Raw genomic sequence first — 25,303 nt, 5'->3', positions numbered from 1 at the left:
GCCACCCTCCTCTCCGGTGGCGCACAATCATGCAAAGCCCAAAATAAAGTGATGGATTACTCTGCAAAATGTAAGTTTCCAGGAGGAAAAATTATGTCCTTATGCACAGCCAAAGGTCTCGTCTATTATTTCCTGAGGTTCTCTTGGTACCTTTAGCAACACCGCAGGCACTTCACAGAGGCAAACCAAACAACAGATGTTCCCCTCTTGCCCTTTCTCTCCTGCGGTTCCCAGAAGGATGCTTTCTTCTCCTCCACAGGCATGCACAGCCACCTCCCCACTCTGGGTAATGTCCCATGATGTCTACAGAAGGGACAAGCAGATCTTTCAAATGAATGTGGCAAATCAAACGGACTTCTGTGCAGCCCAAGCCAGGGGGCTTCAGGCAGACACGATCCCGACCTTCAGCATCCTCACTGTATAATCCACATGTAGCCTCACTGTAGTTTTCCAAGGAGGAGAAGCATAAAGTCAGACTCCAACCGGTGCAATCAAAAGTTCTGTGGGGCTGTGACTCATGGCCATGCATGGCTGCAACCCCTTCTGGTGGGGGGTCTCTCTTAATCCTCCATAATAGTCACTCTTTCAGAAACCGCCATCTAAGCCAGGGGCGGGTATTGTGCTTGAGTGTGTGTGTGTATGTTAGAATGGAGATTGTTCATTGCATTATTGAAAAAAGAAGTAGGCAGAAGGAACAAAGACAGGCTGAAGAAAAGAACGGGGGTGGCAAACCATCCCCAGAAGCGATCAGGACATGAAAAACTGGAAATGCCAGAGGACACACTCATGCTGGCAGCAGCGGCCACCCTGGGACGCCGTGTGATGCTCAAGGATGGACCACACTTGGTCTTAGGCCTTCGTTCTCCTTCTAACATCCTTTCTAAGGTATCCCACACATGCAGAGTGTGAACTTATTACACCCATAAAAAAGGATCATTTATTCTTAATTGGATGTTTGATGTAAGGACTAAAATGTATTTGTCATTCAGCTGCTTTCCATTAAAACCTCAGCGTGAAATTTCTACGATATTGTAGGAAATGGAATTTTTACATACTTTACTATATGCGAGAGAGAACACAGGGTGCAAAAGACTCTCTGAGAACTATAAGCAGCCCTTCCTGCTTCTTTCCCACCTTAAAATCAAATAAATTTCAATCATCACCCTCTTAGAGCTTAGCACCTAGACTAATGATGCAGAATCAGGTACTACTAACTGATAGCTGTCAGAAAAGGGAGACTATGAAAATTGCATTCATCGGATCCCAGCAAAGGTGTCTCTTCCTCTCCCCCCAGCACCAGGGAGCATATGTGCTTAGGAACAAAGCCCCAGGAGTGTCTGCCTTTAATCAACGGCCAGGCTGAAGCCAGAGCGGGTGGAATGGATTCCACCCATTTCTTTCTAAGACCAATATCAAGGTCAAAATGGCTTTTTATTTTGCCATTCATCTGGCTCCTGGCTAGTGCAGGAGTACGAATGGATACTGGCCCCCTCCTCCATTCCCCAGCCTTCATCCCTCACCTGAGGCAGCCTCTAAGCACAGGTGCGTGGACACCCACTTGTACGTCCCAGCCCCAGCCTTGGTTCCTTCTCAGCTAAAGGAGAACATGGCACATGGGCACAGTCAGCTTCGGGAAGACGGGACAGAAGAAGGAGCCTGGGTGGGCCCAGGAAGCCGCTGCTCCCAGGTATCCGGGACATGGTCCGGGGGAGCTCAGCTCTACAGACTTGTCTTACTGCCAGGGCTGCGGCCGAGGAAGGCCAGAGTGGGGCCCTCTGAAGTTCAGGGTCCAGAGGAGGCAGTCCAGCTCTGGAGACGGCACCCCCTGGCCTCCTAACTGGCCTGGGGGGCCATTTCTGAGACCACATGGTCTCTTGACCAGCCTGTGTGGACATTTCTGGGACCACCTGGCCCCCACCCAGCTCCTGGGGTCACTTCCAGCGATCTCCATCTCTTCCCGGCCTCATGTTAAACTCTGAGGCTTGAGGTGCTCCCACCCCTGCGGTTGTCACTGGAGGATGCACACAGATGGCAGCGGTCAGGTGGGCAGGTTGGAGGCTGGGGCCCGAGATCTGTCCTGTCCTCCCCCATCCCCCACCCCCGGTAATCACTGCATCTCAAAAAGTCACACTAGCAGAGAATGGATGTGGGGACGTGATAGGAAATCTGGATAGTTAATGAGGTTAATGAGGAATAAAGGAGTCAACCCTGCACAGATTCAACCGCCCATCACTTTCTCTTCTTGCCCATTTACTAATTATCATCCCCAAGCCCACATGGGCTTTTGTTGTTCAGTCACTCAGTCGTGTCCAACTCTTTGTGAGCCCATTGACTGCAGCATGCCAGGCTTCCCTGTCCCTCACCATCTCCCAGAGTTTGCTCTAACTCATGTCCACTGAGTCGGTGATGTCATCCAACCATCTCATCCTCTGTCTTCCCCTTCTCCTCTCGCCTGTGTCCTTTAATAAAAATGCAGGTCACATGGGTGACCAGAACCAGTGCTCTTACGGGAGCCAGGGGCCAGATATTAGAATCCAAGATTGCACCAGAAAATTCCAAGACCCCATTGTCCCATACAAACCCAGCTCTGGGGATTGGCTGAAAGGCACCCAGAGTTAAATGCACTATTTCTTCAGAGGCCACCTCTAAACTTCTGCAAAGCATACACAAAATAACCCATTGTACTCCTGCACCCTTAGTTTTCACCACATAAAACAAAGCCCAGCGCTGAGAGGCCCAGAGGCTGGGGAGGACATAAAGAGCGCCAGCGACAGCCCCTGGGGGTGGGTGCCCCCCTCCAGGCGGGTCCCCAGAGGAGCCGCTGTGAGTGTCCCCGGGGCTCAGCAGTAGGGCTGCTCCCACGCCGCCCCAGGGGTGCCGGGCCCTTGGTTACCTGGTTCTTCTGGGGGAGCCTGCACGCTGACCTCAGGTTCTGCAATGATTTCGGGGGGTGGCGGGGGTGGGGCTGGTGGAGCTTTGACGGGGGTCGTGGACTCCGGAGTCTCAAATGCTTCTTCAGAGTCAGAACTCCTGATGGAGAGAGACAGGGAGAAGGACAGGTTAGGCAGGGGCCGGTGCTGTATTTGCTCCAAGGAGCCGGTGCTGAGGAGCAGTGCGTGGCCTAATGACCCCTCCCGGGACCACCGCAACCAGGCCCGCGGCCCAATTAAATGGTCCAGGGCCAGCCTTGAAGCAGTGTGCTTCCTAGGAGTGAATCTCATTATCACCAGCTTTGGGCCCAAATGACAGAGTCTTTGAATTCAGCTCTACTCGAAATACACATTTCTGACCTCAGTGGCAAATACAACAGTAGAATCCTTTGATCATCTCTGGCATCAATTCAGTTACTTGGCATCAATTCAGTCAAACCAATAGGGAAGCATTCCCAGGGACACTTGGCGATGCTGTGGTTCCAACATATTCAAAGGACCCTCACCCCACGGAGCGGAATCTCATTCGGCCTCTTCCCCTCACCCCACCACTCTCTCCCACTGCCTTCCTTCCCCAGAGCATCACTTAACTTGTTATTATAGATGTATTCACTTTCTAATCATGTTAATTATATTTCTCCTCGACTGAGCTGAAAAGGCCAAGAGAGCAGCCTTTTCTGTTTTGTGTTTTTTTATCACTGCATCCCCGAGTCCAAACCAGGAGGCAGTGAATAAACATCTGTTAAGTCAGTGAAGGAAGGCATGAAAGCTGGCAAGTCAGGGGAGGGTGTGTCAGACTAAAGCTCAAAGCACAGCCTGCTGATCCTAGCAGTATGAAAATCGCCCTTGCTGGTCTGCAGTGATGTCTGCTCTCAAGGAAGATTCTTCACCCAGAGAAAGGAACCAAAACCCCACCCAGAGGAATGCCCGCCACACCACCCTGTAACAAGGGGAAGGGGCTCACAAAGCTAAAAAAAGCCTTATTCTGGCTCAAGAAAATCAAGGCCAGCCAGCCCTTCTCATCACCCTGCTTTCACTCAATTTCGAGCCAGAAAGGATGAGGCGTCCCCAAATCAGTGAGCCAGGCATGTGTCCTCAGGCTGGAGGGCAGCTCCTTACAGGCTCAGGACGCAGAGGGGCCTGTGGTGCCGGCTTCAGCTCACTTTGAAGATCAGCAGCATCACCTGGGCTCACTCCCATCTCAGGATATTTTAAGTTAACCAAAATGCCATTTATTTATTTGCAACAAGGAAGGTAATTATCAAGGCGGTGGATACTTAGGGTTGCTGCTGGCACAAGCGACCCAGCAGGCAATTTGGCAGAAGATAAATAATCAGAGAGCGATGCATCAGGTACGTATTGACGCTGAAATGCTCATAGAGCTGAACATCCACAAGGATCAAAGGACCAGTGTCCTCCCCAGAAGTCAGAATCTTCTAAAGACCGTCTGCCAGCCAGCAGAGAGCACCATGACCAACCAATCCCTCTGCAGTCAGCCAGGACAGGAGAAAAAGAGCCATTTGGTGAGTCTCCTTCAGAAAATCTCCATCGAGGTTTTTACAACTTGTGTGTCAGAGACTCACTTTATCGGAGCCAAAGATCCCCCACTCCCATCCTTCCAAGGACCCTGGCTCCTGCAACCAGCCAAAGAACTCTCTAGGGACACAAAGAAGTGAAGAGAAACATCAGAGCTGGATTCGACGGAATCCAATGAGCTGAAGCCTGTTTACTATCAAATTTCACAAGACTTAATTTATACAAATGCAACAGGGGCCATACCAACTTTTACAAACACACGTTAATATTAAAAGACTTAGCTTTTGTCTGGGGTGGAGGGGGAGGGATTTAAGATCCATGCCTGGACAACCACACATCTAGGTAGCTGAACTTCTGCAGAATCTTTTTACTGGCATGAAAAACACAAGGAAGTCATGCAGCCAAGCATCAAAGAGGAACAGTAGTTTAGAGCTGCCTGGTGGGCTCTGGGTGTAGACCTGGCCCCCAGCTTTGCACGCATCAGCGGCAATGTTGAAGAGATGCACGCAGACAACTTGCCTCTTTCCTGGGTTTCCGTGAAGGACCCGCAGACTGGAATCCCCACTGCCGGTTACCGTCGTCCACATCCACCGGGCCCATTCCACCGGGGGCCATGTCCACCAGGAGGCCAAAGCCATTTCCGCTGAAGAACAGCTTCTGTGCCCAAACTTCGACCCCTAATTCCTTTGCCGATACGTCTGGGTTCTGAATCTCTACGATGTCACGAGAAACTTAGCCGCCGCACCACCAGGCAGGGATGCTCTGAGCTTCCCCAGCGCCCAGCAGAGATGCAGAGGGAGCTCTTCCCACGGCTTCTGCATCCCCGGGCTCCAGCGACGTGTGGCTTGAGAGCACAAAGGGTCCCTGATCTTTCCCAGCAGCATAAGCAAGCGACAGGGAGGGCCGGACGCTCGTGGATTCAAGCTGCTGAATTCCAATGAGGTCTCCCCAGCTCGCAGCTGCCCAGCGTGCACACCTGCTCAGAGGGGACCACTATTCACCAGGGCTCCGTGTGGGAGGCAGTGTCCGGGGAGGGCAAGGGTACACCAGGCCCCTTGTGAGGCTCCTTGCCTGTTTACTATGAACCTTTTCTGCATCAAAACACCAGAGGCTACCAGGGACCCCTAGAATGGCATTCACTTCCAGCACCGCCTTGAGCGCCGTTTTCATATTTTCACACCCTCCCCCAGGAGTGGAGAGCAAGTTAATTAGAGGAGGCGGACGGCAGCTTTTTTAATTAGCTCTTTTCTCCCTATTCAGTTTCTCAGAGGGGGCTCAGAAACATTCCCAAGAGCGGGGATTTCTACAGTCCACCCACAAAGAGCCTGGACATAAACATAAAGCAGCATTCCAGAGTCCCAATGCATGAAAGCAGCTTTCCTTGGCTATGCAATTATTTTTTTCCTACAAGAAGAACTGAAAGTATGGGAAATTACTCTGCAAAGGCACCACACGTTCTTAAAATGAAAAAGCAAGTAAGTTAATTTGCCAAGAAGCTGTGTCAGAAAGAGAAATGTGCCATTACAGTCTGCTAAAATGACTCTAAATTACAGAGAAATGTATTTACCAGGATATGCAAATGCTAAGTTCTCTATAAGTAAATATGTAAATGAATGCAAATATAATAAGGTATATGCACTTCCAGAGTGTAAAGGTGTACCTCTTAATGGCCGGGCATGAAATATAATGACTTTAATCCCCAGCATAAAGAGCATTCTAATAGCTATCATATGTTGAACTTTTTTATTACATATCAAGCACTGGACTAGGCCATTTGCACATTTCTCTATAAGCTACAAAAATATCCCGCTACTGGAGAGCAGGCCCGTTTTGCAGATGACACAGCTATGGCTTAGAGAGGCACACTGCTTAGCCCAAGGCCACCTCGTTAGTAAACTAGGGAGGTGCAGGGCTCAAATCTAGAACTGTCTGCCTTAAAATCTGTGCTGTCTTACTACTACGTCTGCTTCTGCTGCTGCTGCTGCTAAGTCGCTTCAGGCGTGTCCGACTCTGTGTGACCCCATAGACGGCGGCCTACCAGGCTCCCCCGTCCCTGGGATTCTCCAGGCAAGACCACTGGAGTGGGTTGCCATTTCCTTCTCCAATGCATGAAAGGGAAAAGTGAAAGTGAAGTCGCTCAGTCGTGTCCGACTCTTCGCAACCCCATGATCTGCAGCCTACCAGGCTCCTCCGTCCATGGGATTTTCCAGGCAGGAGTACTGGAGTGGGGTGCCATTGCCTTCTCCAACTACTACGTCAGTGGCTTCTAAACCTTTCCAGCAACAAAACTATTTTTCTAAATGCATCTTATGTGAATTTCCTATGCATAGAGAAAAGTAGTATTTCATTCACTTTATAAGGTCACTGTATGACATATTCTTATAAAATCTATAGCCTTTCCTTTCCCTTCTCCAGGGAATCTTTCCAACCCCGGGATCAAACCCAGGTCTCCCCCACTGCAGGCAGAGTCTTTACCAGTTGAGCCACCAGGGAAGCCCAAGAATACTGGAGTGGGTACCCTATCCCTTCTCCAGCAGATCTTCCTGAACCAGGAATCGAACCGGAGTCTCCTGCATAGCAGGTGGATTCTTTGCCAGCTGAGCTACCAGGGAAGCCCATCATGGAGAACCATTAAGCTATTTTGATGACCTTAAACAATCTGACCCTGGGAGTTGAGGATGTCTACTGCAGCAGTGGGTCTGTTGGTTTCTCTCCTGGTCGCACATTATCCAGAAGTCCTGATGAGTAACCACGAACAGCACCTGTTCTGAACAGCCTGTCCTGTGATCATGGGACATTCTTTAATAAGGCAGTCAGGACAGGAGAGCTACCTAACCGGGCAAAACCAAATTAATCTATCAATCAGCACAAGGCCATATGCTGGTGGCAGGCGATACACACAGCGTGTGTGTCCAGAGAAGGGAAGATGGAAATGTGTAACTACGGGCGTAGAGACGGTGCTGCCTGCTGACACCCGAGTCTGCCAGGCTCCCCAGTGTGCTTGTCAAGTTTAAAAATATTTTCTCAAATATTTTTCTCAGATTTTGGAACATCTCTATAGGACCTAAAGCTCCACCAAGCACACTTTGGAAACCTCCCCCACACAACGAGGAACCCAGACCCTTCATAGATGGCACCTTGCATCAAAACAAGAGTATTTTACCTTTGTTTGGGGTTTTTTTTGGGGGGGGGGAGGGAGTTGCCTTTATTAACTTTTACTTTGTGTTGGGGTACAGCTGGTCAACAATGTCGTGACAGTTTCGGGTGAACAGTGAAGGGACTCCGCCGTACATATACATGTATCCATCCTCCCCCAAACGTCCCTCCCATCCAGGCAACAGAGAGTATTTTATGGCAACTCTCCCCAAAGCAAGACAGCTAGCCAGCAACATGCAGAACCCTGAGGCCTATCAATCTATATTTTTGGTTTGGTTTAAACACATTATGTTTTATTTCTGTAAATGACAATAGTGAAGGAGTATAAGATCAACATTCACATAATAATAATGTAACATAATATAATAAAGTTATATAATATAGACATAGAAGCTAGTATAATATAATCCTGGGCTTCCCTGGTGGCTCAGATGGTAAAGAATCTGCCTGCAATGTAGAAGACCCAGGTTCGATCCCTGGGTTGGGAAGATCCTCGGAGAAGGGAATGGCATACACATGCATACGTATAAACACAAATATATGTGTGAATATGTGTATCTACAAATAAAATATTGGAACCTTTTAATAAAGAAGAACTATAAATGCCATCTTCCAGCATATCATTAAATGGCTTGTTGTTCACGCTCTGTCGTACCCAATTCTTTGCAGCCCCATGGACTGCAGCACACCAGGCTTCCCTGTCCTTCACCATCTCCCAGAGTTTGCTCAAACTCACACCCATTGAGTCGATGATGCCATCCAAGTATCTTATCCTCTGTTGTCCCCTTCTCCTCCTGCCCTCAATCTTCCACATTTTGCTTAAGCTTTACTACAGATCATTCAAGGGTTCGGAAGAATAAATTTCAGAGAATATAGAATGTTTCACCTTCAAAGCGGGAAGAAAATTTAGAGACTATTTCCTACTTCAGTACACTTATCATATCTTTTTATGCAGGTGAGGAAACTTAGGCCTGGAGAGCTGAAGTGCTTCCCAAGGCCTATTCCTGGCAGGTCTTCCATGGAACTGGGCTTGCCTGCATGAAGCTGCTGCCAAGTAAGAGCTTTAGTTCTAAATATAACTAATATAATTAATATAATATAATTAATGCCCTCCTATTCCAGAAATCTAAAATTACTTATACTTACAGTGATTATCAAAATGCAGTTTGAGCTTAAGGATGGCTACAGGAAAAGGGGAGTTCCACATGTGGATCAACTCCTCACATGCAGAGCAACTCCTCAGAACTCCAGTTTGCACTTCTCACCATGAAAGCGATTCGGGCGCTGTTAAGTTATTGCCAGCACCCACCAAAAGAGAAAGGACACAGTGCAGACACTTGAGAGGTGGGGGGTCTTCCCAGGACACAAGCCCCAGCCTCTGAGCTCCTGGGGAGACCACCTGAGCAAGAAGTGTGAGCGCTCCTTCTGGTGGTCCTCCCCCTTGAAGACAAACCCAGAGTGTGGGCCCAAAGCCCAGCCAGGGAGAAGGGCTCGCATCCTCCGGGCCGGAAGACTATCTGCCGTCCCAGAGACAGAGGGAGACCTTCCAGGAAGGAACTCGGGCTCTCGGCGCATCAGACCACTTCATTCATCTCTGCACCTCGTGTAAGAATCTGATGTGTTTGTGAGTGAGCAGATATCTTAGAAACTGCTGTGCCCTAAATTCTATTCATCAGAATATTCCGCTGTGACAACCTTGTCAAGAAACTGTCTCTGCCCCAATGTGCATGCATGAGCGCGCGCGCACACACACACACACACACTCTTCCCTCCTGCTTAAAACAACTTGGCCACACTGGTCATTTTTTTCAGGCTGACGGAAAAGCGTCTTTCATTTTAATTTCCCCATCCTGGATATAGAAACAGGATTTTGCTCAGCAACATGACTCCTCAATAAATCAGTAAAGGGAGACTGTGATTTCAACACAGTCAAAGGCTGAGGTGCTTCTTGGTCCGTCAGGTGACTGAGGAGCCCATAGTCAGGTGCTGTCTCCCGTGAACACAGCTCCCAGGCATCCTAGCCAGGCAGCTAGGATCTTCCAGCCTGACACTCTAGGGAAAGTCCCACTGATGCTGACACCCACATCCTAAGATTCCCAGCACCTAGCGTGTGTCGGGTTATAACGCAGACGCATTTTCAGATTCAAGCAGCTTTCGCTTGGTGGTTACGAAGAGATGTCAGCAGGGCTCCCACGGGTATCAACACACTGGCTGCAAAGGGAAATGCAATCACAAAGAGGAAGAGTATCCTCAGAGACAGAGGAGTCCCGCAGACCTGGTGATGGCCAGTTGTGAACTGACTAAAGTAAGAAACAGGAACCAACTAGATAACTAAAGCAACAGTGGAATTTATTAAAAGGCTATGGTGGCTGAGAAGTCAGATTTGAAGAGACAGGACTAAGCATCCAATTGGCCCACCTTGGGTTGTATGTTCATCATTTAGCTAGAAGAAGGTGTGAGTGCTGAGTGCTCGGTCACTAAGTTGTGTCTGACTCCTGCTACCCCATGGACTGTAGCCCGCCAGGCTCCTCCATCCATGGGATTATCCAGGCAAGAATACTGGAGTGGGTTGCCATTTCCTCCTCCCGGGGATCTTCATGACCCAGGAATCAAACTCGCATCTCCTGCATCTCCTGCTCTGGTAGGCAGATTCTTTACCACTTAGCCACCTGGGTAAGCCCAGAAAAGGGTGAGGAACCCTAATAAATAAACAACCCATAGCACTCCCTGGAGAAGGAAATGGGAACCCATTCTAGTATTCTTGCCTGGAGAAGCCCACGGACAGAGGAGTCTGGTGGGCTACAGTCCATGGGGTTGCAAAAGAGTCAGACGTGACTTAGCACAATCCAGACTCGATGGAATGGGGGAGATAGACTGTCCCCCAAAGAAATCAGAAGTTGGAATGAATGGAACGCAGTCCACACAAGCTCTCACTACACTATAATCATGTCACTTGCTGCAACCGTGTCAGCTTAGACAAGTCACTTGACCTTCCAGGCCCTTGGATTGTTGCCCAGTAAGTGGGAATAAAAACAGTGAGGATACTGCTCTCTACCTTATTACTGCAGCTCAGATTCTTTACTTTTAATCTTTATTTATTTATTTGGCTACACTGTGTCTTAGTTGTGGCATGTGGGATCGAGTTCTCTGACCAGGAATCAAACCTGGGCTGGGAGCTCAGATCCTTAGCCTCTGGACCAGCACAGACGTCCCTGCAGCTCCGGCTCCGCCCTTGGCATCCAAGCATTAGAAATTCTGGGAAATGTGATTTGCTAGCTAGTTAAGACTCCCATGTGGTCAGAGTTCCTGAGTTAGGCATGAAAGAGAATCTGGAGGCCACACACAGTGTGGCAGGGCTGTCCTGGACAGGTCCGTGGACACAAGTGTATCCGGGAGAATGTGGACCCTCTCGGAGCTGCACCGAGCTGGACTTCCCCCTTCCCTTGAGGTGCACACAACCCACTTCGCCAGGGACGGGGAGAAGGCTTGGTGTGGCACTGTGCACACGTGGCTGTGTACACAGGTGTCCAATGAGCCCCGCTACCCCTCCCTCCCACACACACAGCACAAGCTGTGAAACTGACTTAACTGCAATGACACCAAGTACTCAGCAAAGGGGAAGGGACTCGCAGTGGCCTCAGGCCCCACTGCAGGTGGTAAAGAATCAGCACTGAATGGGCTCTGGGCTCTTGATGCCACAGATTTGTAACTGGATCGTGTTGTGCCTTCCTGGAGAAAGGCCAGACTGACTCAAGTCTTAGGAAAAATAGAGGGAGAGGGGACTCAGGTAGCCCTTTTATGTTCTTGCTTTCACACACTGATAGCCCTGAAATCCCATCTTTGTAGCCTAACTCGTTGCTTGAGTAACCTAAATTGGCATCTGTAAACTCAGATTCTTAAAAAAAAAAATCTAACTGGAAATAAGACATTCATGGTGATGGAAGTCGCTCAGTCGTGTCCGACTCTTTGTGACCCCGTGGACTGTAGTCCGCCAGGCTCCTCTGTCCATGGAATTCTCCAGGCAAGAATATTGGAGTGGGTTGCCATTCCCATCTCCAAAGACATTTATGGATGCTAGTGAAAAAAAAAAAAAAAACTGTAAAAGACACAAGGAGGCGCTTCTGACGGGCTGTCACTTAAAAGTCCTTCTCTTCTCTCCAGCGAGAACTATAGAACACCCTGCCTAGTGAGAAGCCACTCAACATGCAGGCAGTATCTTCATCTGGCCAAGAGAAGCTAGCTTCCAAGAAAATACAAAAATGTCTCTGCTCAACCAAGTCATATAACCCAGAGCTTGCACTAAAGCTCCTGAACCCAGAGAAACTTCTTCTGGTCTTGTTCAACAATATACTTAGCTTTCTTTCATATACTATTCCAACAAGTTGGTGTTATGGACTGAATGTGTGTGTCTCTCCAAATTCACATTGAAACCTCATCCTCGAGGTGACAGTATTAGGAGGTGGGGTCCTTAGAAGGTGATTGGGACATGAAGGTGGAGCCCTTGGGAACAGGATTAGTGCCCTTATAAAAGACCCCAGAGAGCTCCCAGCCCCTTCTGCCATGTGAGGATTCAGTGAGAAGACATCCAGACACCAAATCTGTCCATGCCTTGAGTGTGGACTTTCCAGCTCCAGAACTGTAACATTTGCTGCTTAAGCCCATGAGCCTATGGTAATTTTTACAGCAGCCCAAACAAAGACAATTCGATAATCTGGTTTCTGAAATCAAAACAAATTAGAAGACAAAGGGTGCTGTTAAAACAGGCAGATAAATAACATCTATAAAGAGTAAGTGGAAAAAAGAGAAAAACGATAGGAGAGGATGTAAAAACTCAAAAAGAGCAGTCAAGTCTGGTCAAAACTAGGACTTCCGCCAGTACCTGGCAAGTATTAATAACAGACCCTCCCTCAGAACCACATGCTGTTTACATGTACAGTCAGGAAAACTGCAAGCTAAATAATAAGTAGAAAAAGACAGCAGATTAAGGAATGTACATACAGTATGAGCTTATTTGGGATACAATAATTATATATAAACATAAACAAATACACATAAACACATATGTATATTTAATACCTATCTACCGATCCATCAGGGCTTCCCTGGTGGCTCAGACGGTAAAGAGTCTGCCTGCAATGCAGAAGACCCGGGTTCAATCCCTGGGTTGAGAAGATCCCCTGGAGAAGGAAATGGCAAACCACTCTAGTACTCTTGCCTGGAAAATCCCATTGACTGAGGAGCCTGGCAGGCTACAGCCCATGAGGTCCCAAAGAGTCAGACAAGACTGAGCAACTTCACTCACTACATACCTATTCAGAGACAAATATATACACACACAGGCAACATGTATAAAGGAGTCCTGGGTTGGGAAGATCCCTGGGAGAAGTGAAAGGCTACCCCACTCCAGTATTCTGGCCTGGAGAATTCCATGGAGTGTACAGTCCATGGGGTCGCGAAGAGTTGGACAAGACTGAACCACTTTCAAGGCTAGGCAACATATATGTGTTATGACCGTAATCAGAAAAAGATGTTTAAACAGGAGGACACGTTTGGCCGGGTATAGGGGAAGATGCAGGCCTGAACAGGGTGGAGCCCAACCCAGCTGCTGGGAACACCTGGGGTCTTTCCAGATCTGTTTGGCTTGTTCTCTCAGATCTCATTCTGGTCCAGGACACCAAGGAAGAGAACACAGCTGGGGTCTGATTAGCTGGATTATGTCCAGGTGACACTGGTAGGAGGGAAGAAGCTGACAAGGAGCCTGGAGAAAGCAGATGGGCAGCAAGGATGCAGCACCACGCCCACCCCACCCCCACTGCACAGTTCAGGGTGGACACGCCCACCTGGGGGCAAGCCCCCTGGGGGCTCCACCCTCAGGGGTGCCGTGGGTCCACAGTCCAGGTGCTCTCACAGCCTGCAAGAAGCACCCATCCTTCCACCCTCACCTTCCGCACTCAACAAGCATTCTTCTGGTACCAAGGTGGTCTTCCAGGCAGGTACCTGGGTCCCAGGATGCAGATGCCCCCACCAGGGACTCCGAGGCCCAGGCTGCTCATCTCAGCCAACACTATGCAATTAGCACCTCGGAATGTCCTTATCCACTCTCTCATGTGATCCTCACAAGGGGGCAGGCATGTGGATTTCACTCCATGACAATTTCAGCAGGACCTGTCAGGTGCTGGGCACCTGGGCATCTGAGTCAGATCAGCTTCCCACTCTCAAGAAGCACACTTTTCCTTCCCGCTCTCAAGGCTCAGTGACTTGTCAAAGGCTCGAGCCAAGACTCGAGCACGGGTCCTCCATCTCTCACCCTAACCAGGAGCCATCCTCCACATCCGAGAGGCTCCTGGACATCGACAGGCTGTGCTCCTCACTTGCAAATCAGTCCCTGGTACATTTGGATGCTGTCGGTTTCCCAGAGCATCCTTACTTCCAAGGTGACAGATGAAACGGAGTTTCTGCATCTGGATCCATACAGGTCACTGGGGCAGCCAGCTGGGCCAGCCTGGGCCTCCCGCCTCCGCCCACCCTCTCCCTTTGCTTTCGTTTGTTGTTTAGTTGCTAAGTCATGCCCGACTCTTTTACAATCCCATGTTCTGTCCGTACGATTTTTCAAGCAAGAAGACTGGGATGGGTTGCCATTTCCTTCTTCACCCCCTCATTTTGGCCATACCTTAATCCCCTCCCTCATTCAAGCAGTGGGTGTCTAAGCTTAAGGTTCTGGGAACCTACATGGAGTGAGAGGGGAGGTCACGGGCCACCCAGACCTCTGGGGTCAGGAAAGTGGCCTCTGCCAGGGAGCAGAACAGTGACCCTGAGTGAGGCATGTAGAGACCCTGAGGTTCTGACAGCTGAGCACGTGCCTCCAGAAGTGGTTTGGGTTTTGCTGTATTTCTTTTATCTGAACAAATATGTTCCGCTTTCTGCTAAGCAGAAAGATGCATTCTGCGGAAAACCTCTTCCCCAGCTCTGCGAAATGAATAACTTGTGGTCCTCTGTGGGTCTCGATGAGCCTCAGTCATGATGCTGCACATAGAAACAGATGCACAAACCTCGACTCAGCATGGAGTGGCCAGAACACTTAGGTAAAAAGTCCAATGTTTTAAAAGCTTTAAAAGCTCCCTTTTTACCACAGACTGCAAACAGTGCTTCTGTATAACAGAGAGGAGGACTTCAATCCTCTGTCCCTTTCTTTCCCATCTCTTTACATGATAAAAAGGAGAAAGAACAGCTTGGAAACAGCATGCCAGTTGCAGAGAATAAGTATCGTTCAACGCCTTGAAAATGTGCTCTTCCCTTGAGGCACTGCCTGTCTCGGTTTATCGTCACGCCCTTTTCGCTCATACATAATGCAGCGACATCAATCCAGTCTTTGACCCACTTATTAAAAATTCTGAACTGATGACATCTAAATGAAAGCACTTTCTTCGTGTATAATATATGAACTTATTATTCTTATCATTTCGCAAATACACACAACAGAACATGCACTGAATACAAAAAATGAGATCAACAGATTTGGTTCCAAAATTCCTGCTCTGCCACCTGTTAAACACTCATGACAGTTTCCGCAACATCTCCGGGGCCTCAGTCTCCTCATCTATGCAGTGTGGTTAGTAGTGGGTAATAGGTGGTGGTAATAGCCACCAGCCACAGGGGGTGGCTTTGGGAAGTGAGTTTACACCTGGAAAGTGCCACACATGAGGCCAGGAAGTTAGAACACATTTACCCTTGCCAGTCCTCAAAGTGTTAAAATTCTACAACCAAGATCATTATATCCATCACCTAAACATAATTCAGAGAATTAGAATAAGTTAGAGAAACACTAAGCGTAGTCTTCTTTCTTTAAAGCCCCCTGTAGTCAGGGAACAGCTGTACCAGTGATTTCTGAGTTTACAGAGTCATGAGAAAAGAGTGTGATTTTCTTGCTCTTCTCACACACCTAACACCAACCCCCGCCCCCAGACAAGCACTGCTAAAATGGCTGTGGGCGAGGAATTGTAAAATGAAGCAAGAAACTCCCCTCGAATATTTACTGAATTAATTCATTAATTCACAGCCACTGGAAGAGGAAGTGCAATCAACAAAACAGAGGACGTGCTGACACTGGTTTGTTTCAGGCTCTGGTCCGCACTTGGAGCTTCTCTCTCTCTCGCATTCCCTAGAAGGAAGGCTTCTTAGAGACAGACACGAAGGAGGAAGGAGCCAGACCCCACAGAGCTGCGGAAAGAAGGTTCTGGACAGAGGGAACCACAAGACGAAGTGCCCAGAGGTGAGGAGTTTGCCAAGTGCAAGGAAGGGGCTAAGGCCCCAGATCTTGAGGGCACAGTGGGTGGGTGGGAGGAGAAGCCTGCCTTGAAGAGCTGGACACGGGTCGGGGTTCTACTCAGGGCAAGAGCTCACCTTGACTCGTATTTTTATGTTTAAGTTTTTTTGTTGTTGTTGATGTAGATCATTCTTGAAGGCTTCCCTCGTGGTTCAGAAGGTAAAGAATCTGCCTGCAATGCAGTAGACCTGGGTTTGATCCCTGGATCAGGAAGATCCTCTGGATTAGGAAATAGCAATCCACTCCAGTATTTCTGCCTGGAGAATCCCCATGGACAGAGAAGGCTGGCAGGCTACAGTTCATGGGGTCGCAAAGAGTCCGACACGACTAAGCGACTAACACGTTTCTACTTTCACTTTCATTCTTAAAGTCTTTATTGAATCTGTTCTGTTTTGGGCCCCGAGGCACGTGGGATCTTAGCTCTCAGATTAAGGATGGAACCCGAATCCCCTTCATTGGAGGGTGAAGTCCCAACCACTGGACAGCCAAGGAAGTCCCCGATTTATATTTCTAAAAGGTCATTCTGAAGAAATTCACTGACTAAGAGAAGGAACATATGGTTGTCAGTGGGGGAGGGGATAGTTAGGAAGCTTGGGATGGACATGTCCACACTTCTATATTTAAAATGAATAACCAACAAGGACCTACTGCACTGCACGTGGACTTACTCAGCGTTCTGTGGCAGGGAGGTGAGTTTGGGGGAGAATGGATACGTGTATCTGAATGGCCCAGTCCCTTCCCTGTTCACCTGAAATTATCACAGCATTGTTAAATAGGCTATGTCAGCTGCTCAGTCATGTCTAACTCTTGTGACCTCATGGACTGTAGCCTGCCTGGCTCCTCTGTCCATGGAATTCTCCAGTCAAGAATACTGGAGTGGACAGCCATTCCCTTCTCCTGGGGATCTTCCGGAGCTAGGGATCAAACCCGAGTCTCCTGCATTGCAGGCAGATTCTTTACCACCACGCCCATCTGGGAAGCTGCAATACAAAATAAAAAGATTGAAAAAAAAAGGTCATGTGGTTGTTCAGAGAACAGCAGCAGCGACAGAAGTAGGGTGGAAGGAGGGGGAGATGATCAGATCATCAAAGAGATAGTAGAATCCAGAGAAGAAGGGGCTCAGGCCAGCAGATGAGCAAGGACCATGGTCATGAGCAGTAGCCAGAGCTTCCCAGGTGCCCATGGGAAGTTCAGAGCTGGCTGTCAGGAATGGAGCAGAGAATGCTTTCAAAAACTTCTGGTTAAACCTGTCTTTTTAATTGCACCATAACTGATACAAGGAAAGAGTTTTTCTCGACTTTGAGAGACTCTGAATCATTTTTTATACCACTTGATATAATAACAAAAATAGCAGAGTCATATTACTAGTTTAAATATGACAAGGCTGGTAAGTAACCTCAGATTTCAATTATGTATAACAAAGCTCCAACGAACAACACAATCTCCCTCATCAAACAGGCAAACTGTCTCAGAGTTAAGGAATTTGTGACAATAAGCCAATTGGGTTAAAATAGACTCTCAGGGCTAGCCTTCTTGCCACAAAAAACTCAATTTCATGATAAAAGGACCAGAACATGGCACAAATCCGACCACAGTCACCGGTTATTTCTGTTCATCTTGCCTTCAAGCCCAATCACTTACAAGCATGCTCCAGCCTCCTCCCTCTCTTATTTTTAGGGCACGAGGTTAAAGGCCAGCTTTGTGCTTTGTTTTCCAAATCTCTTGCATCAAAGGCTCAAAGTTCTCCATTATCTCAAGGTTCCTGCTATGTAAAAGTCCTGTGCTTCTGGTTTCAGCTCAAAATCTTAATGTAAGATGAATTAAATAACTAGGGGCTTATCTCTTCTTTGTCTCAGGATATGTGGATGGATGAGGCTACAGGACACATGAGTGGATTAGGTTAGAAGAAAAGGAAAGAATCGGGAATTTCCTTCAAGCCTTGCCTCACAAAATTGGGGGAGCATGAATGGAGAAAATGATAAATTTTGCCCAAAATTAAGATGGAAAAGCTCTGACTCTAGACATTTCCACACCCGCACTTCCTTCAAAAACCAGAAGGGTCTCATTTGCTTGGCTCAGTTGATGAGGATCAGCAGGACCACTGAGAGAACTGGTCAGCTGAGTTCACACTCCTGGATGAAAACCAACCAACCGAATCCTCATTCCACAGCCGCTAGCCTCAAGTAAACAGAAATCTTACAACAAAGACTACAGGGACGGAAAAAGAGCATTTCGGCCAAAGAATGAAAAGTACTCAGATGTGGAAAAATAATCAGACACTTCCTAAGCACCATTTCAAGACGGAGGCCCCACAAACCCTCAATTTCCCCCTTAGACACTATTTTCACCTTAGGCCTTGGAAATCAGGAAAGCAAGTCCTGAATATTCACTGGAAGGACTGATGCTGAAGCTCCAATACTTTGGTCAACTGACTCATTAGAAAAGTCCCTGATGCTGGGAAAGATTGAAGGTGGAAGGAGAAGGGGATGACAGAAGATGAGATGGTTGGATGGCATCATCGACTCGATGGACAGGAGTTTGAGTAAATTCCGGGAGTTGGTGATGGACAGGGAAGCCTGGCGTGCTGCAGTCCATGGGGTCACAAAGAGTCAGACACAACTGAGCGACTGAACTGACTGAGGCCTTGGAAGCAATGCCTCAGAATGAGCCAAAAGGAGGGTGAGAAGGGGTGGGTATTTGTCACTCAGAACAAGGACTCCATGGGCACAAATGCTTGCCTCTGAGCCCATAAGAGATGCTTGTCTAAGGGATGCCCAGAGGTCCACTCATCCATCTTTTTTTTATGATGTGACTCATCTTAAAGTCTTTATTGAATCTGTTACAATACTGTTACTGTTCTGTGTTTTGGCATTTTGGTGATGAGGCACGTGGGATCTGAGCTCCCCGACCAGGGATGGAACCCACAGCCCCTACTGGAGGGTAGAGTCCTAAACGCTGGACCACCGGGGAAGTCCCTCACCCATCTTATCATGGAGTATCCAGTGCTCTCCACCGTAGATTCTCCAGGTCCCAGACAAGAGAAGAAGACTCACTTCCTAACACACGGACACACTGTCAACAGGGTACGTGGAGATCTCCCAAAGACACGGAACACTGCTCTGTCACGTCCCCAGCCCCGCTGAAGGCTGAGGTCTCCAGCCTGGCGTCTCGGAAGCCCACGTGCTCGGCTGGGGTGTGTGGCATCGGCCTCCCCAGCAGGTGTGGGCTCGCTGCAGCACCTTGGCCCCCAATTCCTCACGTGCAGCCATCACTCTGTCACGTGGGTCTCGTCTATCTTACAACCTGACTGCTCCAATTTCAGACTTTCATCCCCAGGTTCCTTTTCTTACCAATAAAAGGTTACATCTGGGTGTGGGGGAGATATTCCCCAGGGCCCCTGATATTTGGGCAATCCATACCATCTTCCAGGAAAGCTGTACCCATTTACCCCTACATCTCTGGCCCAGTCCACCCACCACCGTAGGCATTTAAGCCTCGAGGTTTAGAAGGGGTGGTCACATTTGGAGAGGTGGGAGAAAGCCAACATCCAGGAAATAACAAATATCATGTCAGGTCACAGTACATTGCTGATGTTCAGTCACTCAGTCATGTCTGGCTCTTCACAATTGTAGCAAAGTCAACCCCATAGACTGTAGCATTCCAGGCTTTCCTGTCCTTCACCATCTCCCAGAGTTTCCTCAAACTCATGTCCACTGAGTCGATGATGCCACCCAGCCATCTCATCCTGTCATAGTATATATTAATACTTTGAGCACAGGTTGGGAAATATAACGTGTAAACCCAAGAGAGTGGGCAAAGAGAAGTAAAGAGCAGTATTAAGGCTCCCCCTTCCCGGCAGGCTGGCTCTGAGATTTAGCATCTTCTTTTCCACTTCACAAGCACTAAGGGGTTTTCCTGTTGTTATAAACCATTCAGACAAGTGATATTAATGTAGGGTACTAGTGGTAAAGAACCCGTCTTTATGTTCCCTCCAATACAGGAGACATAAGAGACGGGTTTGATCCTCTGGAGGAGAGCATGGCAACCCACTCCAGTATTCTTGCCTGGAGACTTCAATGGACAGAGGAGCCTGGCGGGCTACAATCCATAGGTTTGCAAAGAGTCAGACACGACCGAAGTGACTAAGGATGCACACACGTGCTACACAGGATGCTGGCATTTCAGGGCTTCTTCAACAGACTTCAAAGGAACTATGAAAGTGAAGAGAAAGTCGCTCAGCCGTGTTCGCCTCTTTGTGACCCCATGGACTATAAAGTCCGTGGAATTCTCCAGGCCAGAATACTGCAGTGGGTAGCCTTTCCCTTCTCCGATCTTCCCAACCCAGGGATCGAACCCAGGTCTTCTGCATTGCAGGCAGATTCTTTACCAGCTGAGCCACAAGGGAAGCCCCAAAGGAACCACAAAAAGACAGGAACGTTTCATATCATTTCTTCACATATATTCCTTTTCTTAGGTGCAGAATCCTTCTGCAACAAGAAAAGGATGGGGTGTTAACCCCATTTCATGGATGTCGTAACCGAGCCGGCAATGCTTTGCGTCCAGGAAGCGGGAACAGTTCTGCATTGCACGCAGCGGTCCACTGTTTTTTCAGGTGGTATGTGTTACCTTTAATGTATTTGTTACCCTGACCTCAGACAGTCCTCAGAGCTCAGGGGCAGGGCCAGGCGATACAGAGAGACTCACACAGAGAGGGCAGGCAGCAGAGAAGCTGCCCGCTGCATCCTCTGCCCACTGTCTTATCGGGACCAGGTGGCCAGTGACCTCAGGGCTATAACTCAATCCCGAGGTGGCCTTGGCGGCTGGGGACAGCCCCCATTCCGTACAGTCTGGCGGGTGGTAAGAGCTATGTCCTGCAGCAGGGTCAGCGATCATGGTGTATGGTCCACAGGGTGGGCTCAGACCCGTCCTCCCTCATCTGTTACTGGAACAGTTGGGTGTAAGGGGCGCGGAGAACAAGCACCTCTCCACTCCTGACGTCCAGCTTCTCCATCGTCAAGGCAGCACGCTGAGCACCACCTCTCCCTAGAGTCGGCCTTGCCTTTCGCACCTGGAGGTCCTTCCCACTGACCCCACCCCGGGGTATCCCCCAGAACCATCAGCAGCGAGTCTCTGGGGAAATTGCAGATAGAAGCTTCCACACCACACATGACCATGCTTCTCCTACTCCTTACCTCTCCTGGCGCCTGGGGTCTTCTTCCAGGCCTGGCCCTGGGACCTGAAAATACTCAACCATGGGAGCCAAAACACCCAGGAATCATCCCAGGAGCAGGCTCGCCTTCCACGACACACCTGTTAGGGCCCCAGACACAGGCTGAGCCACTGAAGGTCAGTTCATCGGCCAAGCGAGCACCAGCCCAGAGCACCAACCCGTCTCCTCAAAGCCCAGCCAGGTCCGAACCCCAGCAGCCGATAGCCCATGAGGCATCCCAAGGCTAGATGGGCAGCTCCAGGAGGAACTCAGCTGCTGTAGATCAAAGAACGAGAGTCTAAACGCTACAAACTATGATGCTTTAAATTTTTCAGGGTTTTGTCCAGTTTTTTTTTTTGAAGGGAGTGGAGTGGGGAGGAGATCCCGTTTTCTTAGCCATCCTGATAATGACCACCTATCAATTATAGGAAACATTTTTCCTCTTTTCTTTCCTTCTATTTATTTATTTATTTATTTTTTGCTCTGGACCTTTATTTGATCGTTTTGGCCATTTTTTAAAAATTGAAGTATAGTTATTATATTAATAATTTACAAAGTTGTATTCGTTTTGGGTATACAGCAAAGTGATTCAGTTACATACACATCTATATACATTCTTTTTCAGATTCTTTTCCCTTACAGGTTGTTACAAGATAATGACTACAGTTCCCTGTGCTATGAACAGTAGGTCCTTGTTGGTTATTTATTTTATATATAGTAGTGTGTATCTGTTAATCCCAAACTCCTAATTTATCTCTCCCTGCCCTCTTTCTTAAAGTCATTTTGAAGTTTTGGTTTTCCTAGTGCCAGCAAAGGTGCCCAGCAGAGGCCACAGGCAAAGCCCTGCTGAGAAGGAGACACACTTGGGCTGGAGTTCCAGTCTGACCCCTGCACCACCCACACCCCCCACCATCTGTCTCTCACACACTCTCTGGGCACCCCTGCCTCTTCCTTCTCCCCAGGAGCAGAGTTCCTTGGAGTCGATACTGTGAGTGTTGACCTCACTCCCCCAGCAGCCCTGCTGGGCAGGGAAGTGTCTTCAGGGTCAGTCTTTCTCCCCTCGGGCATTAAAGGAAATGAACACAGTCACAGGATCCTCTCTGAACAAAGTTGGGCTGGGAAATTCCACGCAAGACCACATGTGTGCAGATGTTCCCAAAGTAAAGCCAGGCTCTCCTGCCTCCTTCCTGGAGGGAAAACACTTCCAGACCGCTCCTTTAAAAGGCGAGTCCCTTTAAAGAGAGCAATGAATAATTAGCGCATCCCACCAAGGCCCTGACAAAAGAGCAACTCTCAGATGCTGCAGCCCTCTTTGATCCAGATTGCTTCTGAAGTCCCCAAAATCCATGTCCAAATCCCATTAAAGATGGAGGCTGCATGCGAGTTGGGGGTGGGGAGTTGCAGAAAGGATGGCTCCTCCTGGGCGGGCAGCGCTCATGGGCTGGCAAATATCAGCATGATTTTCTCCCCTGGCCTCGATTAACAGTGGCTGGGTGTTTAATAATGTCAGATTCAACGCAGATGAAATTCAGCCACCTCCCACTTGGATAAACAAGGTAAATACCCGCTTCCCTTAGAAACTGACCTCTGGAACATCCCTGAGATGATGCAAGAAATAAGAAAAGAAAAAGACATGTGAGGGCAAAGACACAAACTGAGACTGGCCTGGACCAAGGGCCCCGTCAGTCATTTTTATCCCCAAATAAACTATCCACTACATTTTCTCAGCAGGTAGAGAATTTGCACTCTTAAGAGATATCACTGGGAACACACCTCTGATTTCAGTTCACCAAATGATATATCTAAATATATTGTTTTATGGATTTCCTTGGTGGTCCAGTGGTTAAGAATCTGTCTTCCAGTGCAGGGGATGTAGGTTTGATCCCTGGTCCCGGAACTAAGATCCCAAATGCCGTGGAGCAGCAAAGCCCAAGAAGCGCAACTGGAGAGAAGTCTGCATGCCACAACAAAGAGCCCATATGCCCCAACTAAGACCTGAAGCTGCCTAAATAAATAAATAAATATATATTTTTTAGCAAATTGGAAGTTAAAAGGAAAAGATTAAAAGGATTACCTGACTGAGTCTGAATCATGACTAGCAGGAAAGGCCTGAGTGATATTTTATGAATGATATGCGTTCATGAGACAAACTTTCTGTTAGGAAAAAGTCCCTGTGATATCTAAGATCCTGATGCTTCCAGCTCTAAAATTCTCAGGCTCTGGAACTCCAGCAGCACCTTAAAGGAAATGAAGCTGGGATACTGACTGCAAACTGGGTCCAGCAGTTGGCCTGAGCAGTCAGTCCCAGAAGGACACAGAGCTGCTAGGATCCGCCTCAGAGCAGGGCTGGAGCAAACCCTGGGCAGAAGGGCCACCCCCACCCCTGTTTCCACCCCACCCTCCCCGGCCCAGAGCCAGGAGCTGCTGCTGCTTCCATTTAAGGAGAAAGCAGGAAACATTGAAAGCAGTAAAGGGAACATTCCTTCTAAATAAGGAAGGTTGGCAAGTACAAAAAAACCTGCGGGAAGTCCACCTCTCCAACAGGTAATTTATCGCACAGCCGTGGGACGCTGTGTGCACAAGGCCCACCTTCCCGACCCCAGGAGGTGCTTTCCTTTGCCAGGGCAAAGAGTGAGAGAACAAAGGCAATTTGCCGCTCACAGCCCAAGCCCAGTTTCCCTGCAAGCCTCTGCTCTGCCTTATCTACCTAGCAAGCAGCAGCTTCCAAAAGGACAAGGAGATGAAAGGAAGGAAAAGAGACCAGCTGAGAGATGGACAGAGACACCCTCAGGTGCACAGAGGTTTGGGAGACAACAGACATCCAAGAAAAACAAACCATCCAGGAGGGGAGAGGAAAAGGCTATGGTACGTGTCCGACGGCGACCTGAGTAGCCTGCAGGCTGCAGTGCATGCTGGGATATTCTGCAGGAGCATTGAGGCAGGGATGTGGGCTTTCCGGGTGGCTCAGTGGTAAAGAATCCACCTGCCAATGCTGAAGACAGAAGAGACTCATGTTCGATCCCTGGTCCAAGAAGATCCCCTGGAGGAGGGTATGGCAACCCACTCCAGTTTCCTTGCCTGGAGAATCCCATGGGCAGGGGAGACTGGCGGGCTACAGTCCAGAGTATCGCAGAGTTGGACGTGGCTGAACGACTGCGCAAGACACACATATGTGCTTCCTTTAACCTGGTGCTCTGGCAGGATCCTGGGATATCGCACAGTGGCGACAGGAAGGTTGAGGGTTGAACCGGCTGTCTTCCTGGGTCAAGTCCCACAGAACCTTAATGCCTAGGGTCCAGCTGAGTCTCTCCCTGCCCCTGTAAGCCCCTCATTAGCACAGCCCAGTGTGGAGCAGATATGCCTAGAATTCTTTTTGCTAGTGAGACATCCATTCATTTATTCATGCATTCATTTATTCAACAAATTGTTTACTGAACAAAGGGATGTGGGTACACAAGCACAAACAAATAGAATTATAATAACAGAAAAGACCCTGATGCTGGGAAAGATGGAGGGCAAGAGGAGAAATGGGGCGACAGGATGAGATGGTTGGATGGCATCACTGACTCAATGGACATGAGCTTGAGCAAACTCAGGGAGATAGCGAAGGACAGAGAAGTTTGGTGTGCTGCAGTTCATGGAGTTGCACAGAGTCAACATGACTTAGCAACTGAACAACAACAATGGAAAAAGGCTTCCCTGGTGGCTCAGAAGTAAAGAATCCACCTGCCAGTGCAGGAGACTTGGGTTCAATCTCTGGGTTGGGAAGATCCCCTGGAGTAGGAAATGGCAACCCCCTCCAGTATTCTTGCCTGAGAAATCCCATGGACAGAGGAGCCTGGTGGGCTACAGTCCATGGAGTCAAAAAAGAGTCGGACACAACTTAGCAACTAAACAACAAACAGCAACAATAATGGAAAAGAATATGAAAAAGAATATATGTACATGAGTCACTTTGCTACACAGCAGAAATTAAATACATGGTTCGATCCCTGGGTTGGGAAGATCCGCTGGAGAAGGAAATGGCAACCCACTCCAGTATTCATGCCTGGAAAATCCCATGGACCGAGGAGCCTGGTGGGCTACAGTCCATGGGGTCGCAAAGAGTCGGACACGACTGAGTGACTTCACTTTCACTTCACTTTAAAT

At 48.6% G+C, this 25,303-nt stretch overlaps 1 protein-coding gene across 17 annotated transcripts in view; it reads right to left on the bottom strand.

Moving 5' to 3' along the window:
* TACC2 (transforming acidic coiled-coil containing protein 2) overlaps positions 1-25,303 on the bottom strand; it is a 233,646-nt gene that overhangs the window by 44,708 nt on the left and 163,635 nt on the right. For all 17 annotated transcript variants that reach the window (XM_055560964.1, XM_055560970.1, XM_055560975.1 and 14 more), the window contains one exon: positions 2,894-3,030. In XM_055560964.1, the coding sequence (XP_055416939.1) occupies positions 2,894-3,030 (137 nt within the window). The remainder of the gene's footprint in view (positions 1-2,893; positions 3,031-25,303) is intronic.

The sequence above is a fragment of the Bubalus kerabau genome, chromosome 22, assembly GCF_029407905.1.
Source record: "Bubalus kerabau isolate K-KA32 ecotype Philippines breed swamp buffalo chromosome 22, PCC_UOA_SB_1v2, whole genome shotgun sequence".
NCBI lineage: Eukaryota > Metazoa > Chordata > Mammalia > Artiodactyla > Bovidae > Bubalus > Bubalus kerabau.
This window is presented reverse-complemented; position numbering and strand designations above follow the sequence as displayed.